This window comes from Diabrotica undecimpunctata, chromosome 1 (assembly GCF_040954645.1).
Source record: "Diabrotica undecimpunctata isolate CICGRU chromosome 1, icDiaUnde3, whole genome shotgun sequence".
In the NCBI taxonomy this organism is placed as follows: Eukaryota; Metazoa; Arthropoda; class Insecta; order Coleoptera; family Chrysomelidae; genus Diabrotica; species Diabrotica undecimpunctata.
This window is the reverse complement of record NC_092803.1, coordinates 163,917,599-163,933,786: the sequence shown is the minus strand read 5'-3', so window position 1 is coordinate 163,933,786 and position 16,188 is coordinate 163,917,599. Positions and strand designations below refer to the sequence as shown.

The window sequence follows — 16,188 nt, the reverse complement described above, 5'->3', positions numbered from 1 at the left end:
TAAGCTAATTGAAATTCAACCTTGTAGATCACTTTCAGAGCGAACGAAATACTCACTTTGGTATTTATCATAATGGCAGTTACGTATACTATACACATCTCGTAATCAAAAGAAATTGTAAAATTAGGGGGTCCCTACGAACAACAATAATTAACCGACGATGTGCAAGCGTTGCTCTCAGTATTTAACCCCTCCTCTCTTTGTTTAAATTTAAGTTTTCGCGACCAAGATACCTCTGGTATCAGTATTTCGTTGTTGCACTCTCGGTTTCATTTGAAATAACAACGGCTGTATCTAGCGGAAAAAGTCAATATCTAGCCAATCGTTGGCTGCTTTAGAAATATCGATAATATACAAGTAATTAAAAATGTCGCGCACATATGCAATTTTCGTGTGCCTTTTCGCTGGTTTTCTTCTCGTAGATACACAATTTAATGTTGATATTCAAGAACCTAAATTAACTACATTTCTAAATAGGATAACCAATACAACTTTTGGTAAGTAAACAACCTTTATTTACTCGATAAAATTTACAAATTACTTAAGCATTTTAAATATGAATAATAGATAAAATGTAATATTATTATATATATATATATATATATATATATATATATATATATATATATATATATATATATATATATATATATATATATATAAATGTATAAATAAATTGATACTGTAAATATTCTTAAGAAGTGATTTCGTAGGTAACTATTTCCAATTATCCTAAATTCAGAAATTACGAGGATGTATTAAAAAATTCTTAGCCTCCCGTAGGATCAAACAAAATTTGAAAGTCACAGTAATTTATTATTCAAAGTATTCTATCGCCCCTTCGTTGGAAGAAAATTTACGACCTTTTAGAGTTTTACCTTTGGACAACTTTTAGCGACATGTTTGCATATTTTTGTTTCTTAGAGTGTTCAGTTACGTCGAATAGTAATTCTCAGTTGTTGTTCTATCTATTGTTCTGAAGCTATTTTCTTGTGGCATTTTAAACTAATTACTATTTTAATGGGAATAAACCACAATTGAAGGTTAAAGTAAGTTTTTAGACGTTTCAATTTCCACTTCGGAAATCGTTCTCATAACATTAATAAATACATTAATGTTCGTATTTTGAGAACGATTTCCGAAGTGGACATTGAAACGTCTACTTTAACCTTCAATTGTGGTTTATTCCCATTAAAATAGTAGTCGTTCTATCTTTATTCAAACATCAGTTATAATTTTATTACTCGTTGACTATCCCAAAAAAATTAAAGCAAGAACTTTAGCACCGAATTTTTGTATTCGAAATTTCTTAGGCCTTGAAGAGAAAAGAGTGTCTTCATTCCATCGACTGCAGCTTTGTTTCTGTGTCCATAATAACAACACGGCTTAAGATATTTGCATCTTTTTTTAAACTGAGCACAGATCGAATATGATGATCATATCTTTGCACTATGGTCAACATTTAGAGATTTGAGAATCTATTTTGCAGAAATTTTTCCCATCTCCAAATCGATGCCAACTATGTGATGGGCACTATTATATGAAATTTTCAGTGCCGCAAATATTTCTTTTAGCCCAATTCGACGATCTAATAAAATTTTGTCATAAATTGCATCGATATTACCGGGGTGGATAAAGAAATTGGCTTTTCCGATCAGTCTTCATTTCAATGAATAATTTACTTCTCTTGGAGCTTGCAATCCAATTTTTTTATGGCAGCATTAGAAGAATTTTGATGGCCAAAAGTATTAAGCATATGTTTGTAAATCTTCTTAACTTTTAATCACTTTAAATAAAGATACTTAATGTATTATCATTTTCTTTGCCTTTATCCCTATACAGGTTGGCTTCTCTAATTACATTTCTCCATAAATTTCTATTTTCCTGCCTAGCGCCTTCCCCCAGGTCTTCTTTGACCATCCTTTACTACTCGTCCCAGGAACCTGCAGACTCTTATTGTGTAATTAACGTCTCGACTTTAAACATGACCAAACCATCTTAACATATGCTCTTTCATTTGGCATCAATTGGTGCCTCCCCTAGACTTCCTTTAATATAATCATTCTTAATTTTATTCTTTTTTATTACTCCACTGCTCCTTCTAACCATTCTAATTTTCGCCACATGCATCTGTTGCACCTCTTTCTTTTTAATTGCCCAAAATTCAGTTACACCTGTCCTAACACTAGTTATTACTCGTTCACACATATTCCTCACAATCTTACAGACTCCTTTCTCATTGTCACAGAATCTCTCCAGGAAGTCTATTATATGCTTTCTCAAGATCAATAAATACCACTTGAGCGTTTGTTTCTTTATTCCTGTATTTTGATCTTACTTTTTAAAGCCAAACTGATAATTGGTTATTTTGGTTTTTTCACGTATCCGTCTGTCAATTACTCTCTTTCATATTTTTAGAGTGTAACTAACCTTTGTTGTATATCTCACTTGTTTTTGTAAACAGGTACTAATATATTGCTTTTTAGTTCGTCTGACATTTTTCCCACTTCCATAATGTTAGACAACTTGTTCCTGTCTCTCCTAATCCTGTCCACACTTCCCCAGGGATATTATCTGGTCCAATTAATTTACCTTTCTTTATTTTTTTTAAGTGCTTGAACCACTTCCTAGTTTATTATTTTGGTTACCAATGCTGTTACTGTCTCCGTTAACTCACCTCCGAAACTTCCTTTTATGTTCCAACACATTGTTTTACTATTTTTGCCCAAAATATTCCTTTTTTTCTTATCTTTTAACATTCACCACTTGATTTTTTGTGGCCCTCTTCGATATTTTGTTCAAGTTTCGCTTTTTACTTCGATGTTCAGCAAAAGCAACTTATGTTGTTGACTTACTGCCTCACTAACTATTACCTTGCAGTTCCTTCATTCATGTATATCTTCTTTTCTTGCTATGAAATGATCTGAAAGTATGTATTAACAATATCAAATATAATGCTGTTGCTTATTCAAGCATATCATATTCAGCTTTATTTCTAGTTCCAAAGCCTAGTCCTCCATGTATTACTTCATATTCTGTCTTGGATTGGCCCACATCTGCATTAAAATCACATTCTATTATGACTTTGCTCTCTAATGAAATATCACTTAAAATGTCTTATAATTGATCATAGAAAGCTTTTCTTTCATTCTCACCCAACCATGTTTAAGAAGCATACACTCAACATTGAATACTTCTTTACCAAGTACAATTTTTACTTATATTAGTTGTTCGTTACTTATATTATATCACTCGTTTTTACAACTTCTACTACGTTACCTTTCATTTCACTATCAGCAATTGTACCAACTCCATTCGTAGTGTTATTTTTTTCCACATACCCCAATTTGTATCATTCACCTAGTTTTTTGCCCTTTGTCCTTTCCACCTAGTCTCTTGAATTCAAGAAATTTGTATCCTCCTTCTTTTAAGCGCATCTAATTACTCCACATTCTTACCTGTAAGACTTCTAAGATTTCAATACTCTATCCTGATTTTTCTAACCTGTAAATGTGTTCTCAATTAAGTAGTCCTCACGCGGAAATCCGAAAGTAGGCTCAGTTTTCTTCCGGATTTACCTCAGAAGATGCCATCATTTCAGTATAATTTTTAATACATTGGAGAAAGTCTTTATTATTATGGCCTAAAAAGATTTTCGGACTTGATGCCTGAATGCCTTTTCTATCAGCATCATGTCCTGCACGATTTAGCCAACACACCACCAATGCAACCAAGGTGCAGTATTACCCCACATCTGGTTGCATTTTTCTATATAGGTCATCTCTACTGTAAGGACTACCCTATAAGCCAACATATTATTGTTTGTATCTAGCCACTAGAAGGCTGGTACTTTATTCGAGATACAAATAAAGGTACTAAATGATGGTTCAATATTCCAATTTTTCAAATTTCACAATTTTGGTCGACATCCTTTTTTTAATTCTATTATGCAAGTTTAGATTGACTTTTTGACATGAATGACAACATCTCCTGTATCCACGAAACTGGTCTAGGAGATATAAGTACAATTTACCAGTGGAGGATGAGTTTAGGTCAAAAAAGTAATCCTCAGAGCGCCGGCTGACTCTCTGCCGACTCAATTGTTACATTTCCTCCTTGAAATTGTCGTCCCATTTCAATGATGTAATAGATGTTGTTATTATCTTTCTGTTGTTATTATATCCTAGAGCTTTAATTAATTTCCAGCTTTTTATTCTCCTGCGTCAATTAAGTTATGCATTTACTTGGTCACAATTTTTTCTCCATGTTACAGTTTTTTCTAGCATATCTCTCTGTGCTCTGGCTTCTATTCTATCTGTATGTGATATTTCATCTTTGTGGTTGTGAGAGCTTAGAAATAATTGGTATTTTTTATCTTTCTTTCAATATCCATTTCTATTTCTTCTTCTCACTAGTACGAATTTGTTTATATTCGTCTTTTTTTATACTGTCTCAAAGTTTTGTTTGCTGATTCATGGATGCATTTATGAGTCCGCCAATATTGCCAAGAAGTAGCATTACCTAAATTCTAGAAATCCAGATATATAGATATACTCCAAGTATGTGAACAGATTATACACATGCCGTAACACCTTTTAGTGATTTCCTCTCCTCTAAAACATTTTAAATTGCCAGTACCCATTTTATTTAGTCAATGAGCAGATCTATTACTCGCTTTCAGAGTATTAATCTGTTTAGACTTATAAATTACTTTATTAGATTTTGAAATTCGCTCAATTTTTAGAAATGAAACTTATTTCTTGTTGCCTAAACCCATAATTTATTGAATTTAATTTTAATGTTATTGTTCATACCATTAGTAAATTTACACTGTTATCTTCTTTACCCTTAATACCTTTAATCTTGAAATTCACTCCATTTCAAAAATGAAATTCATTTCTTGTTACCTAAACCCATAATATTCTTCTTTATGTACCTTTTTAGGGATCTTAAGGGATATTCTTGTAATGTTGGCAACCACATTGGCTCATCTTATTCTATTCACAGAGGTTGAAATTAATTGACATTCGACTTCTCCATTTCCTAAGATTGGTCAGTCAGAATATAAGTCTGCGTCCAGGGCCTCTCTTTCTCCCAATCTTGTCTTGTCTAATCAACTGAAGAAGTCGGTATTTACTATTACCACAGAATACTATTAGTATTCTGTGCTATTACGCATAATGTGTCCAAAATAAGCCAATTTTCAGTTATTTACGGTGTTAATAATTTCTTCGTCTTTTCTTAGCCTCTGGAGAAATATGTTAGTTGTGTGGTGTATATATTCTATAAACCCCTTAACATACGTCGGCAGCACCACATTCCAAATGTCTCTAACCGTTTTATGGCATCTTCTGTAAGACTCCAGCTTTCTACTCCGTAGAGGAGGACACTAAAGACATAACATCTAAAAATTATTATGCGTATATTGATAAGTTGCAGAGAATCTTCCTAATACTGTTAAAAGAGGTTCTGGCTTTTTCAATACGAGCTATTATTTTGAGGTATCCTAAATATTGCAACCCAGGTAGCACATTCTCTCCACTCCATTTAAAGGTGTATAAATCTGTTTTAGTCTATACCTCTTTAATATTTTTGTGCATATAGCCCAGTGAAATATATAGCTTTATTTCATGACATTCGTCCGGCCAGGCAAACGACAGTTGTTATGAGTAGTATCTAACTCTTTAACAAGAACCTATATGTTTCCTGCAGTCGGTTTTTTGGACTTAATTAGATATTAACAAATTAAGGTAAAATAAAAACGGTAAATGTTCGCTTTTTTCGTCCATGGGCAAAAAGTGAAGCATTTGAAAAAAAATTTGAGAGTAAGAAACACATAACTCATATAAAAACCTTCAAAATGGCGTTTTTTTAATATTCCTATCCTTATTTGTTGTTTCGAAAGTTGCAAAATGAGTAAAAAATTTTGGTATTTTTTAACTATTTTAAAAATAACCTTATAGCCTTTATATTACATTTAAATGTTGAGACTTATAATGCTTAAAATATGATCGAAATTTCAAGCCAATTGTTCAAATAGTTTAGAAGTTATTTAATTTGTTTTTTCCAAGATAAATTTTTTTGCAATAATATAAGTCAAAAAAAATCGGTTGCCTGTAAAGTCGGTTTTACGGGCGAATATTTTACGTGACAACGTCTTTTTCTCGGTAGAATATTTATTGATATGAATATTACTAAATTGCACAATAGGAACAAGGAATTGAATGAAAATAAGAATTGCACAAATTTTAACTATAGAAATATATTTTGTTTACTAAAACATTGTACATGTAAACTTAAACTTAACTAATTTCTATTTGAGTGATTTTGTTGAGGATAGGACGATGATAGGAGAAATATGAAATGAAAGGAAGTGTTTCTGCCGTAATGTGTCTTGAACGCCAAGAACGCTCGAGAAGGACAGAGACACAAGCACGGAAGCACGCAACCGATTCAACGCGCCTAATTCTCTAGTGCTGCGCGCGCAGCGGACCGATCATGTTTGAGTGGGAGAGAGACGCAAGGCATTCGCCGGTCCGGCGGGCCTCTCTCTCGTTCGGTGACTCACTGTAACAGACGTGAGCGGGCGTTACACTTTTTCATGAATGACTCCGAGCCACAACCTAATTTAAGACGTTGTCACGTCAAAATTATGTAGTTATAGTAATTATACGGGTAGCTGCTAAAGAAGAAGATTTATTCTATTAATATATTTAAAAAAATGAGGAAAATCATTTTAAATATTGCAAAATAATTTTGCAAAAACATGTCGATTTTTTGCTTATAAACAATAATTAGAATAACTCTTTAACCATTACCTGCAAGAAAATTATATTTTCATATCTAGAAAGGTTGCATTTTTTTTTTCAAAAATAAAAAGGAAAAATATTGACCTAGGGCACTTTGGAACGAAGTTAATGCCTTTTTATTTTAATTTATAGATTTGTTTGTAACAATCAACAGATCTTGTTAGGGTCATCTGAAACAACATGCTTTAAAGTTTTAATGTGCAAAATTCGAAAAAGATTGCATTTTAATGGAATCGTTCACAAAGTTTCAAAATTGTTGCTCTCAAAATCGACCGGCTTTAAAAACAGGGAGAGCGGGTAGGTGGAAGGAGCTGTTAACTGTATCTCTGTTTTAATTTTTTTTATAATATTTGACGTAATTTTTATTGTAACACATTATTTATGACTAATATATTTACTTTTTTAATAAACTTCGTAAATAATTTATAACAGATTTGATGAAAAAATCCTATTCAATTATTTCTACGTATTGCTTTCTCACTTGCCACCTCCTTTGAAGAATCATTGTAAAGGCTGGCATTCTATCTGCTGCTTCAACTTCAAGAAATGATCGGGTTCTGACACCCGTACTATAACCAAATTTTTAATGTGTTTTTTGTGGAGTCCAGTGTACAGTCGTTTATGTGTTTTTTCCAAAGAAATATTTTAACAAAAAAGAAATAACTTTGAAAATTGAGGATTTTTCTATCAGAATGAAATATCTCCTAAGTGGTTTTTTTTAACTTGACGTATGTAAAATATTGTAAACTTTAAATTAGTTATTTATATTAGTGTTCTATTGCGGCATAGCTCTGAAGATGGCATTGTAAGACGAAGGCGCTCAGCTAGGCGCTAATCTTGAAAATTAAATTTATTCAACACCAACAATATTACAATACTTTTTAACTAACTGACAACTATATCATTATATATTTTCTGACGTTCCAGAACTTCACTAGACATTTTTCGAATTTTCAATATTACAATACTTTTTAACTAACTGACAACTATATCATTATATATTTTCTGACGTTCCAAACTTCACTAGATATTTTTCGAATTTTCGATGTCATCTTGAATGTTCTCGAACTACTTCTTCTTTTTCGTCAATGGACTTTTCCTATGTGGGATAAATCTTTCGTAACATTGCTTCCTCCTTTATAGTTATTCGCCTCGAATAACTGAACTATCGGGGATCTATTGAAGCCAACGGGGTGGATCAGTTCCATGGTATGCAGCTAGTCTCTCGATATGAACTACCTTGGGTTTACTTCTAGCTGAAAACTGGATGCGATAGATTAGATCATTTATTTCCTGCAGGACGGTATACGGGCCTTCCCAGTTTCGTTGAAGTTTCGGACAAAGTCCTTCCTTACGTGTGAGATTGTATAACCATACCGGGTCACCTCTTGCGAAATTTGTACCAGTAGCATGCATGTCGAGCCTGGCCTTGGCTTTATCACTTTGAAGCTTCAAAACTTTACGAGCAAATTCGTAGACTTTTTCTAATTTTTCTTTTAAATTTTCAATGTAGGTCGGGGATGAACGTTCTTCTTCGAAGGGAGGCAATGTTCCGAAAATAAGATCTTGAGGAAGCTTCATTTCTCTTCGGGTGATCATCATTGATGGAGACTAACCAGTTGCTTCATGTTCGGAACTTCTATAGGCTAACAGGAATAGAGGAATTAAACTATCCCAATCTTTTTGATTATCAGAGACAAACATTGAAAGGTATTGACAAACAGTTCTATTATGTCTTTCGATCATTCCGGCTGATTGAGGATGGAGAGGCGTAGTGCGAGTTTTCTTAATACCCAAGATTTTCATTAATTCTTGCCATAATTCTGATTCAAAATTTCGTCCTTGATCAGAATGTAACTCCATGTCTCGATACGACGTGTGTTATAAATGCTTCTGCTACTGTAGTCGCTTCTTGATTAGGAAGGGGTACAATTTCAGGCCATTTTGAAAAATAATCCATTGCTACCATTAAGTACTTGTTCCCTCTCTCTCTGTCATCGGAAGTGGACCAAGAATATCCACTGCAAGTCGTTCAAAAGGCTCTCCGGAAAGATATTGTGCCATTTTACCACGACTTCTTGTTCTAGGGCCTTTTTTACCATTACATAAATCGCATTTCCTACACCAATCTTCTACATCTCGACGACAATTGATCCAGTAAAATTTGTCTCGAATCTGGCCAGTGTTCTTTTGACTCCAAAATGTCCTCCAGAAATGCTATGAAGTTCTTGCAACACATTTTTAATGTGTGATTTCGGCAGTACCATTTGTTGAACTATACGTACTTTATGGGGACTTTTTCACTTTCGATATAATAGACCATTGGAAAGATACAGAGATTCCTATTGAGCCCAGTACGCTTTTATAGTTCCACTGTATTTGGTTATTTCCTGCCAAATACGTCTTACTCCATTTTTAAGCCATTTTCGTATGACTTTTAAGTCATTATCTTTCTTTTGACTCTTTTTAAGGTTTTCCAGGGAAGTCTGATCATTATCTTCTTCCTGTATAACTGTGGTTACCTGGAGACTTACTTCTTCGGTTATGTTCTCTTTATCTTCAAGTCTTTTACAGTACTGGCATTGTCGTTCCAAACAGGGTCGCCTAGAAAGAATATCGGCATTGTTATGGAGACGCCCTTTTCTATGTACTACGTTGAAGTTATACTGTTGGAGTCTCTCTATCCACCGAGCCACTTGTCCCTCTAGCTTCTTAAAATTCATTAGCCACTGTAAAGCGCTATGGTCAGTTCTAACTATAAAATTTCTATTATAGAAAAATATGAAAATGTTCTAGGGCTTTTATAATAGCTAGGAGCTCTGGTAACACAATAATTCTTTTCAGCCTTTCCCATTGTTTTACTAAAATAAGCAATAACTGTTTCTTCGCCCTCCTGTTCTTGTGATAATACTGCGCCAATACCATGCTGAGATGCGTCAAAATCCAAAAGAAATTTGCCATCTTCTCGTGGATATGCTAGAATTGGTGCTGTTGTAAGTCGTTTTTTTAAATCTATGAAAGCATTTTGACAATCCGGTGTCCAGTCAAATTCAGTGGTTCTTGTATTTACCATTAACAACTGCTAAATATTTCTTTATCCCACCGCTGTCACCAATGTTACACTTCTTGAAAATTAAGTTTATTCAACACTAACAATATTACAATACTTTTTAACTAACTGACAACTATATCATTATATATTTTCTGACGTTCCAAACTTCACTAGACATTTTTAGAATTTTCGATGTCATCTTGAATGTTCTCGAACTACTTCTTCTTTTTCGTCAATGGACTTTTCATATGTGGGATAAATCTTTCGTAACAATATATTTACATATATATATATATATATATATATATATATATATATATATATATATATATATATATATATATATATATATAAATAAAATAAATAAATTAGTGATAACTTAGCCTGATGCTAATATTGATTTTTACAATCCGATTCAATGTTTAATTTAACCAGCTGTTGTTTTTACTAAAAAAGAAAAAACGTTTATCAATATATTTCAATTCAATAATTGCTTATCTTAATTCTGTTTGAGTTATAGTGCAAGTTTTAAATTTTAGTTCCACGTTCATATTTTTTATTACTTGCGTATGGGTCTTTATTTTTATGCATAAGTCTTCATAATATTTTTATTAGTTTATTAATAGTTTTCTTAAGTTCAAATATTTTGTAAACTTCTTAGTATTAACGTTATTGTTTATATACACATTGTTAAATAGTGGGGAAACTTCTTGGACAGTTCAAATTGCATGTTATCGTATGAGTTTAATAGTGAAACGAAATGATAACATCCATTACCATATTTTCGTATGAAATCTTTAACCAAAAGAAAGAAAAGAAGCAAGAATGGATGACAAATAAAATATTGCAGATGATGGAAGAGCGAATATGAATAAGAATTACATAAGAATAAAAAGGACTACGGGATATAAAAAGAGCAAAAGAAGCATGAGTGACGGTGAAATGTACGGAAATTGAAACACTCCAGCGGAAATGACGATTTCTAGATTAGGCCAGGGAAATAAGCAAAAATAATACCCTGTTTGTGACACTGAACTGGCCAGGCAAATGACGGTTGTTTTAAGTAGTATAGACCTCTGTAACTGTAACTTTGTGAGACAGAGAGAGTAAGTAGTATTGCGTCGTCTGCATAGCAGATTATTTTAAGTTGTTTTTATTTCATTTGGTATCCTTTTTTAGTTCCTACTTTTTTATTACTGTTCTAAAGCTTATTTTCTTGTGGCATCTTAATGCAATTACTATTTTCGTTGGGAATAAGCCACAATATAAGTTTAAAATAAGTTTATTTTGATGTTTAGATTTCCACTTCGGAAATATAATAACTAATAATAAAATTACCAGTATTTTGAGAACGAGAAACGTAAAAATAACCTTATTTTAAACTTGTACTGTGGCTTATTTCCAACAAAAGTAGTAATTACTTTTTTATTATTTCATCCATAATCAGATTGAACAATAGATGACTCATGGAATCTCCCTGTCGTATCCCAGTGCTAACTTCAATAGGGTCAGTTAGTTCTTCTTCTACGTTTACTTTTATTGTGTTGTTTTGGTAGATATTTTCGATCGTTTTGATTATTACTAGAGGTATCCCTCTAGCGTACAATAAGTGGATAACATCCTTTAATTTGATCCGGTCAAATGCCTTCTTAAGGTCCACGAAACATAGATATGCCGGTTTGTTGTATTCTAATGGTTTCTGTTGTACTTGCCTTATTAAAAATATAGCGTCTATTAATCTAAGGGGAATATTTATATACTTATTGGATATACATGAATGTTTTTTATTACAATGAAACCAATAATTCCAAAATATCTTTTTATCTCATCGTTTTGGTCGCTTTCTGGATCTTTTATTTAGTATAGTTCCCAAATATTAATAGTTAGTTAAATGGTGTTAACGAACAGCTATCAGAAGAAATTGAAATTCGAGGTGGAGTAAGACAGGGACGCGTATTGTCGCCAATTCTTTTTAATGCCTACTCCGAAAAGATCCTGAAAAAAGCTCTTGAGCGTGAAACAGCTGGAATAAAGGTAAATGGAGTTCCCATTAACAACATTAGATATTCGGACGACACTGTGATCTAAGGCCGAAAATATTGAAGATCTTCAGAGATTGGTGACCAGAATAGCGGAGTATGGAAAAGAGTACGGTCTAACAATGAACGTCAAAAAGACGAAATTAATGAGTATATCGAAAACTCAAAGAAATAACGAGAATCTTCTAATAAACGGAACCAACGTCGAACGAGTGGACAAATATGCATATCTGGAAACAATGATTAACTCCATAAATGATTACATTTAGGAGATCAAAATCAGAATAGAAAAGGCTAGAGCAAATTTCAACAAAATGAGAAGAGTGCTATGTACAAGGGATTTAAAATTGGAACTAAGAGTTAGGTTGGCGAGGTGCTATGTTTTTTGGAATTTGTTTTATGCAATGAAATATTGGACCATGAATGCGACATCAATGAAAAAATTTGAATCATTCGAGCTGTGGGTGTATAGAAGAATTCTGAAAATATCGTGGACAGAACACGTCACAAACAAAGAGGTTCTGAGAACGATGAATAAAGAAATAGAAATTTTAAATACAATTAAAACAAGAATATTGGAATATCTCGGACATATTACACGTGGAGAGAAATACACCTTGCTCCAACTGATTATGTAGGGAAAGATCCAAGGAAAGAGAAGCATAGGGAGGCGTAGCCAAAATGTCATGGCTACGCAATCTAAGAGAGTGATACTGATGTACATCAAATAAACTTTTCAGAGCAGTCATCTCAAAAGTCCGTAGCATTTATATTCGCAAGCAATTGAGGTAAAATCTCTGTTGTGAAATAATCATATGTCATTTACGTATGCATTATAATCTTCCTGATGACTACTATTTGTTCATATGCTTGTAAGAGAACTTTCTTATATGTATTTACACTATAAATATTAAATAGCAACGTTAATAACAAAGGCTTTCACGGCCAGTTTGTGCAAAGGGATATCAGAGTTTATATGCCATATTCCGAAATTGTTTAATTTTGAAGTTTCGTATGTAACTGGGGCAAATATTATCACAGACATTACTTTAGAGCACGTAGATATCGCCTTGTATCTTTACCCTCAACTAGATATACATGGTGATGATCTTCCTCAAGTAAGTGCGCTTTATGTAACCGTCGTGTACGTCCCGGTGTCTGTGGGTTGGTCCGAATCGGTATTGAAATGTTCGGTGTGCCTGGGGAAAATTTTTGTTTTTCATAGTGTTGACTACTTCACGCTGTTTATATGCAGATCCTCTTCTTTATGATTAAAATTAATCGGGTGTTTTTGCATTTCGATAGCTTTTCTGAGCATCCGAGAAGTGTAGTGGTATACTATTCTACTAAGCATCTCCGTTTCTTGGAATACAATTCCGTAATTGTCTTGTTGGAAAAGCTAGAACCACATTCAACCGGATGGAGGCCTTCTTCAAGAGCCACAACTTCTGTCTTGGTATTCCAGTAAGAATGCTACGGTGTTACGTCTTCTCTGTCCTTTTTATGGTATAAAATGGTGGACTTTGAACGAAGATATGTGCAGAAGATTGGAAGCATTTAAAATGCGGCTATATTGAAAAGTACTTAGTTTGCGTGAACTGACCGAGTCACAAATAAGAAGGTCCTCAGAACAGTGAAGAAGAACCGAGCGGTATTTGACCACCATAAAATCTCGAAAATACAATACTTCGGACACATTATGCGAAATTAATCCAGATAAGTTCTCCTTAAAGGCATCCTTGAATACTTTGGCCACCTGATGAGAGGACAAAAGTACACATTCCTACAAAATATAATCCAAGGAAAAATCCAAGGACGCAGAAATCCAGGCCGTAGAAGAATGTCCTGGATGAGAAATTTAAGAGAGTGGTTTGGCTGTACCACTAACGAATTATTCAAAACAGCAGTAAATAAAATTAGAATCGCCCTAATGATATCCAATCTCCGATAGGAGAGGCACTCAAAGGAGAAGAAGAAAAGCATCCTGCAAGGAAAAATATTTGGAAAGCGAGGTCCAGAAAGAACATCCTGGTTAAAGAACTTCAGAACCTGGTTTAACACAATATCTGGGTAGCTTTTTCGCGCTGCTGGAGACAAGATAAAGATTCCTATGATGATAGCCAACATTCTTCGCGGATGCACATCAAGAAGAAGTTGTCTTGTGGGATATTGTGTTACCACGGCTAATTTTTTGCAGCGACCAATGTGTTCAGTCAAACGTGCATTTACACAGAGAATGCAGTAAATTCCTGACAATGGTGCTCTAGGATCTTTCATCTTTCACCAAAACTAACGAAGATGATAAAGAAAATCTTAAGGTCGTCCAAAGATCCAAGAAAACCGTTACCCTCGCAGTGTAGAACTTTCCAAAAAAGACCACAAAATGAAGTTCACATAATCGAAAAATGTGTGAGGTTATTTAAGATATAATTGGCAGTCAGATAATATTCTAAATAAAGGTAACAGAAAAAGTGCAGAAAACTTACAAATATGTTGGACTAATAATATAAAAGATATTAGTTGTATAGGATATGGTTTAGCACTATCGTTTTAATAATTATCAGGGTTTGAACTCTACATTGAATTGATTTATCTAGAAAAAAAAACAAAACACCTTCAAGGATTCTTACAGATTATAGTCGCAAATCCTCATCAATATATCATTATTCCATTTTTATTACATATATTTATTGTAAGCCCTGAAATTATGTTAAGTAATACTTTGCAAACCAAGTTAAGCTCGTCTAAAATTGTAGCAATTAATTATCAAAATTATTGAAAACCTAATTATATTATCAATTCATCTATGACCTCCGTACCCGTATAATAATAAAATTTTCCATGTTGCACTCAAGGTTTCAAATGTATTTTTACAATAATTGTAAAATGTTTTCAATATAAAGGACGTTAAAACATGGGTTTTTATTTTGTTTATTACTCAGCATGAGTCGTGAGTCACCGACAAATATCATCAAATATCGCTTAATTTGTGAGTGTTAATTTGTTTAGTTTCATAAATGGCATAATCTAAATGTTTTTGCAAAGTATGTGGATGTATCGACAGCTATACCTATTTTATGTTCATTTTTAGATAACTTGACACTTTGTTTTCCTTTACTGAATTAGGTTTTCATTTTTTATCCAATACTGAAGTTTTTCAGTAGTTTCTCCATTGTGTCAGTCAGTCTGGTTGGTCATTACCCTCTACGGGTTTTCACTGGATCCATTAGTTCCACCATACTGTCGGCGCGGATGGTATGATCATTCTTCTTCTTCTTCTTCTTCTTCAAGTGCCATCTCCGCGGCGGAGGTCGGCAATCATCATAGCTATTCGAACTTTTGAGACGGCTGCTGTGAAAAGTTCATTTGATGTACATCCGTATCACTCTCTCAGGTTGCGCAGCCATGACATTCTACGCCTCCCTATGCTTCTCTTCTATGATCATTCTAGATTTAGGTAAATATAGAGAGTACCGAGTTAATCTCCTCAAGAGCTGATATAGTTGGTTTTTAAGTCTGTTTAAGTTAGTTGAAGGACTTTCCTTTAACATACAAACACGCTCCCACATTTCGAATGGGTTAATTCTTTTCTTATATGCTGTTCTAATTGTCCAAGTTTTGAACGCATACTAATATTAAAAAAAAAACAAGTGTTCGTACGAAATATTTTCGTATTTTTCGTTTAGATTGTTATATTGTACCGGTATCTTTGGTTTTGTTTTCTGCCTAAGAGGTTTTTTAAAATTTCAAGTATTTCCAGTTTAGTGTGGAGAACTAAAATTTCCAGGTGGTAACTAAATTCGTATATCAGTGATATATTTGGGGGCATATTTGAAAGAGTAGAGCAAAGGTTAAGGAGATACATCGATAAGAAAAAAGGAGTTTGGGTTTATGCTAAGAAGGACAACGGATGCCTTGTTTGCTTTCAGACAATTGATAGAGAAATAGGGCGAGAAGAAAAGAGAGCTACATTTGGTATTTATAGATCTTGAGAAGCGTACAATACTTAGATGAGAGCTATGAAGATATATTAGAGAAAACTGGGTTCCTGAGAAGTACGTAAGACTAGTGAAGAATATAATTATATGAGGGAACTTACACCAAAGTAAAGACTTGTGCTGGATTGACCCAAAGTCAAAGTGTTTTAGTGGTGGTTTGTTTGCAGCATGGCTCTTCACTTAGTCTCTATCTGTTTAATCTAGTTACGGATCTACTGGCAGAGAAAGTAAGAGAGGGTCAATGCTCGTTGCGAACAATACCGTGTTAGTGGAAGAGAGCAAAAAAATGT

General features: G+C 33.5%; 1 protein-coding gene across 1 annotated transcript in view; it reads left to right on the top strand.

Moving 5' to 3' along the window:
• The first annotated feature begins 225 nt into the window (after positions 1–225).
• The window catches only part of LOC140432478 (uncharacterized), a 76,659-nt gene continuing 60,696 nt past the window's right edge, over positions 226–16,188 (top strand). Inside the window, exon 1 of the mRNA XM_072520391.1 lies at positions 226–497. Within this exon, the coding sequence (XP_072376492.1) occupies positions 368–497 (130 nt within the window). The 5' untranslated portion in view covers positions 226–367. The remainder of the gene's footprint in view (positions 498–16,188) is intronic.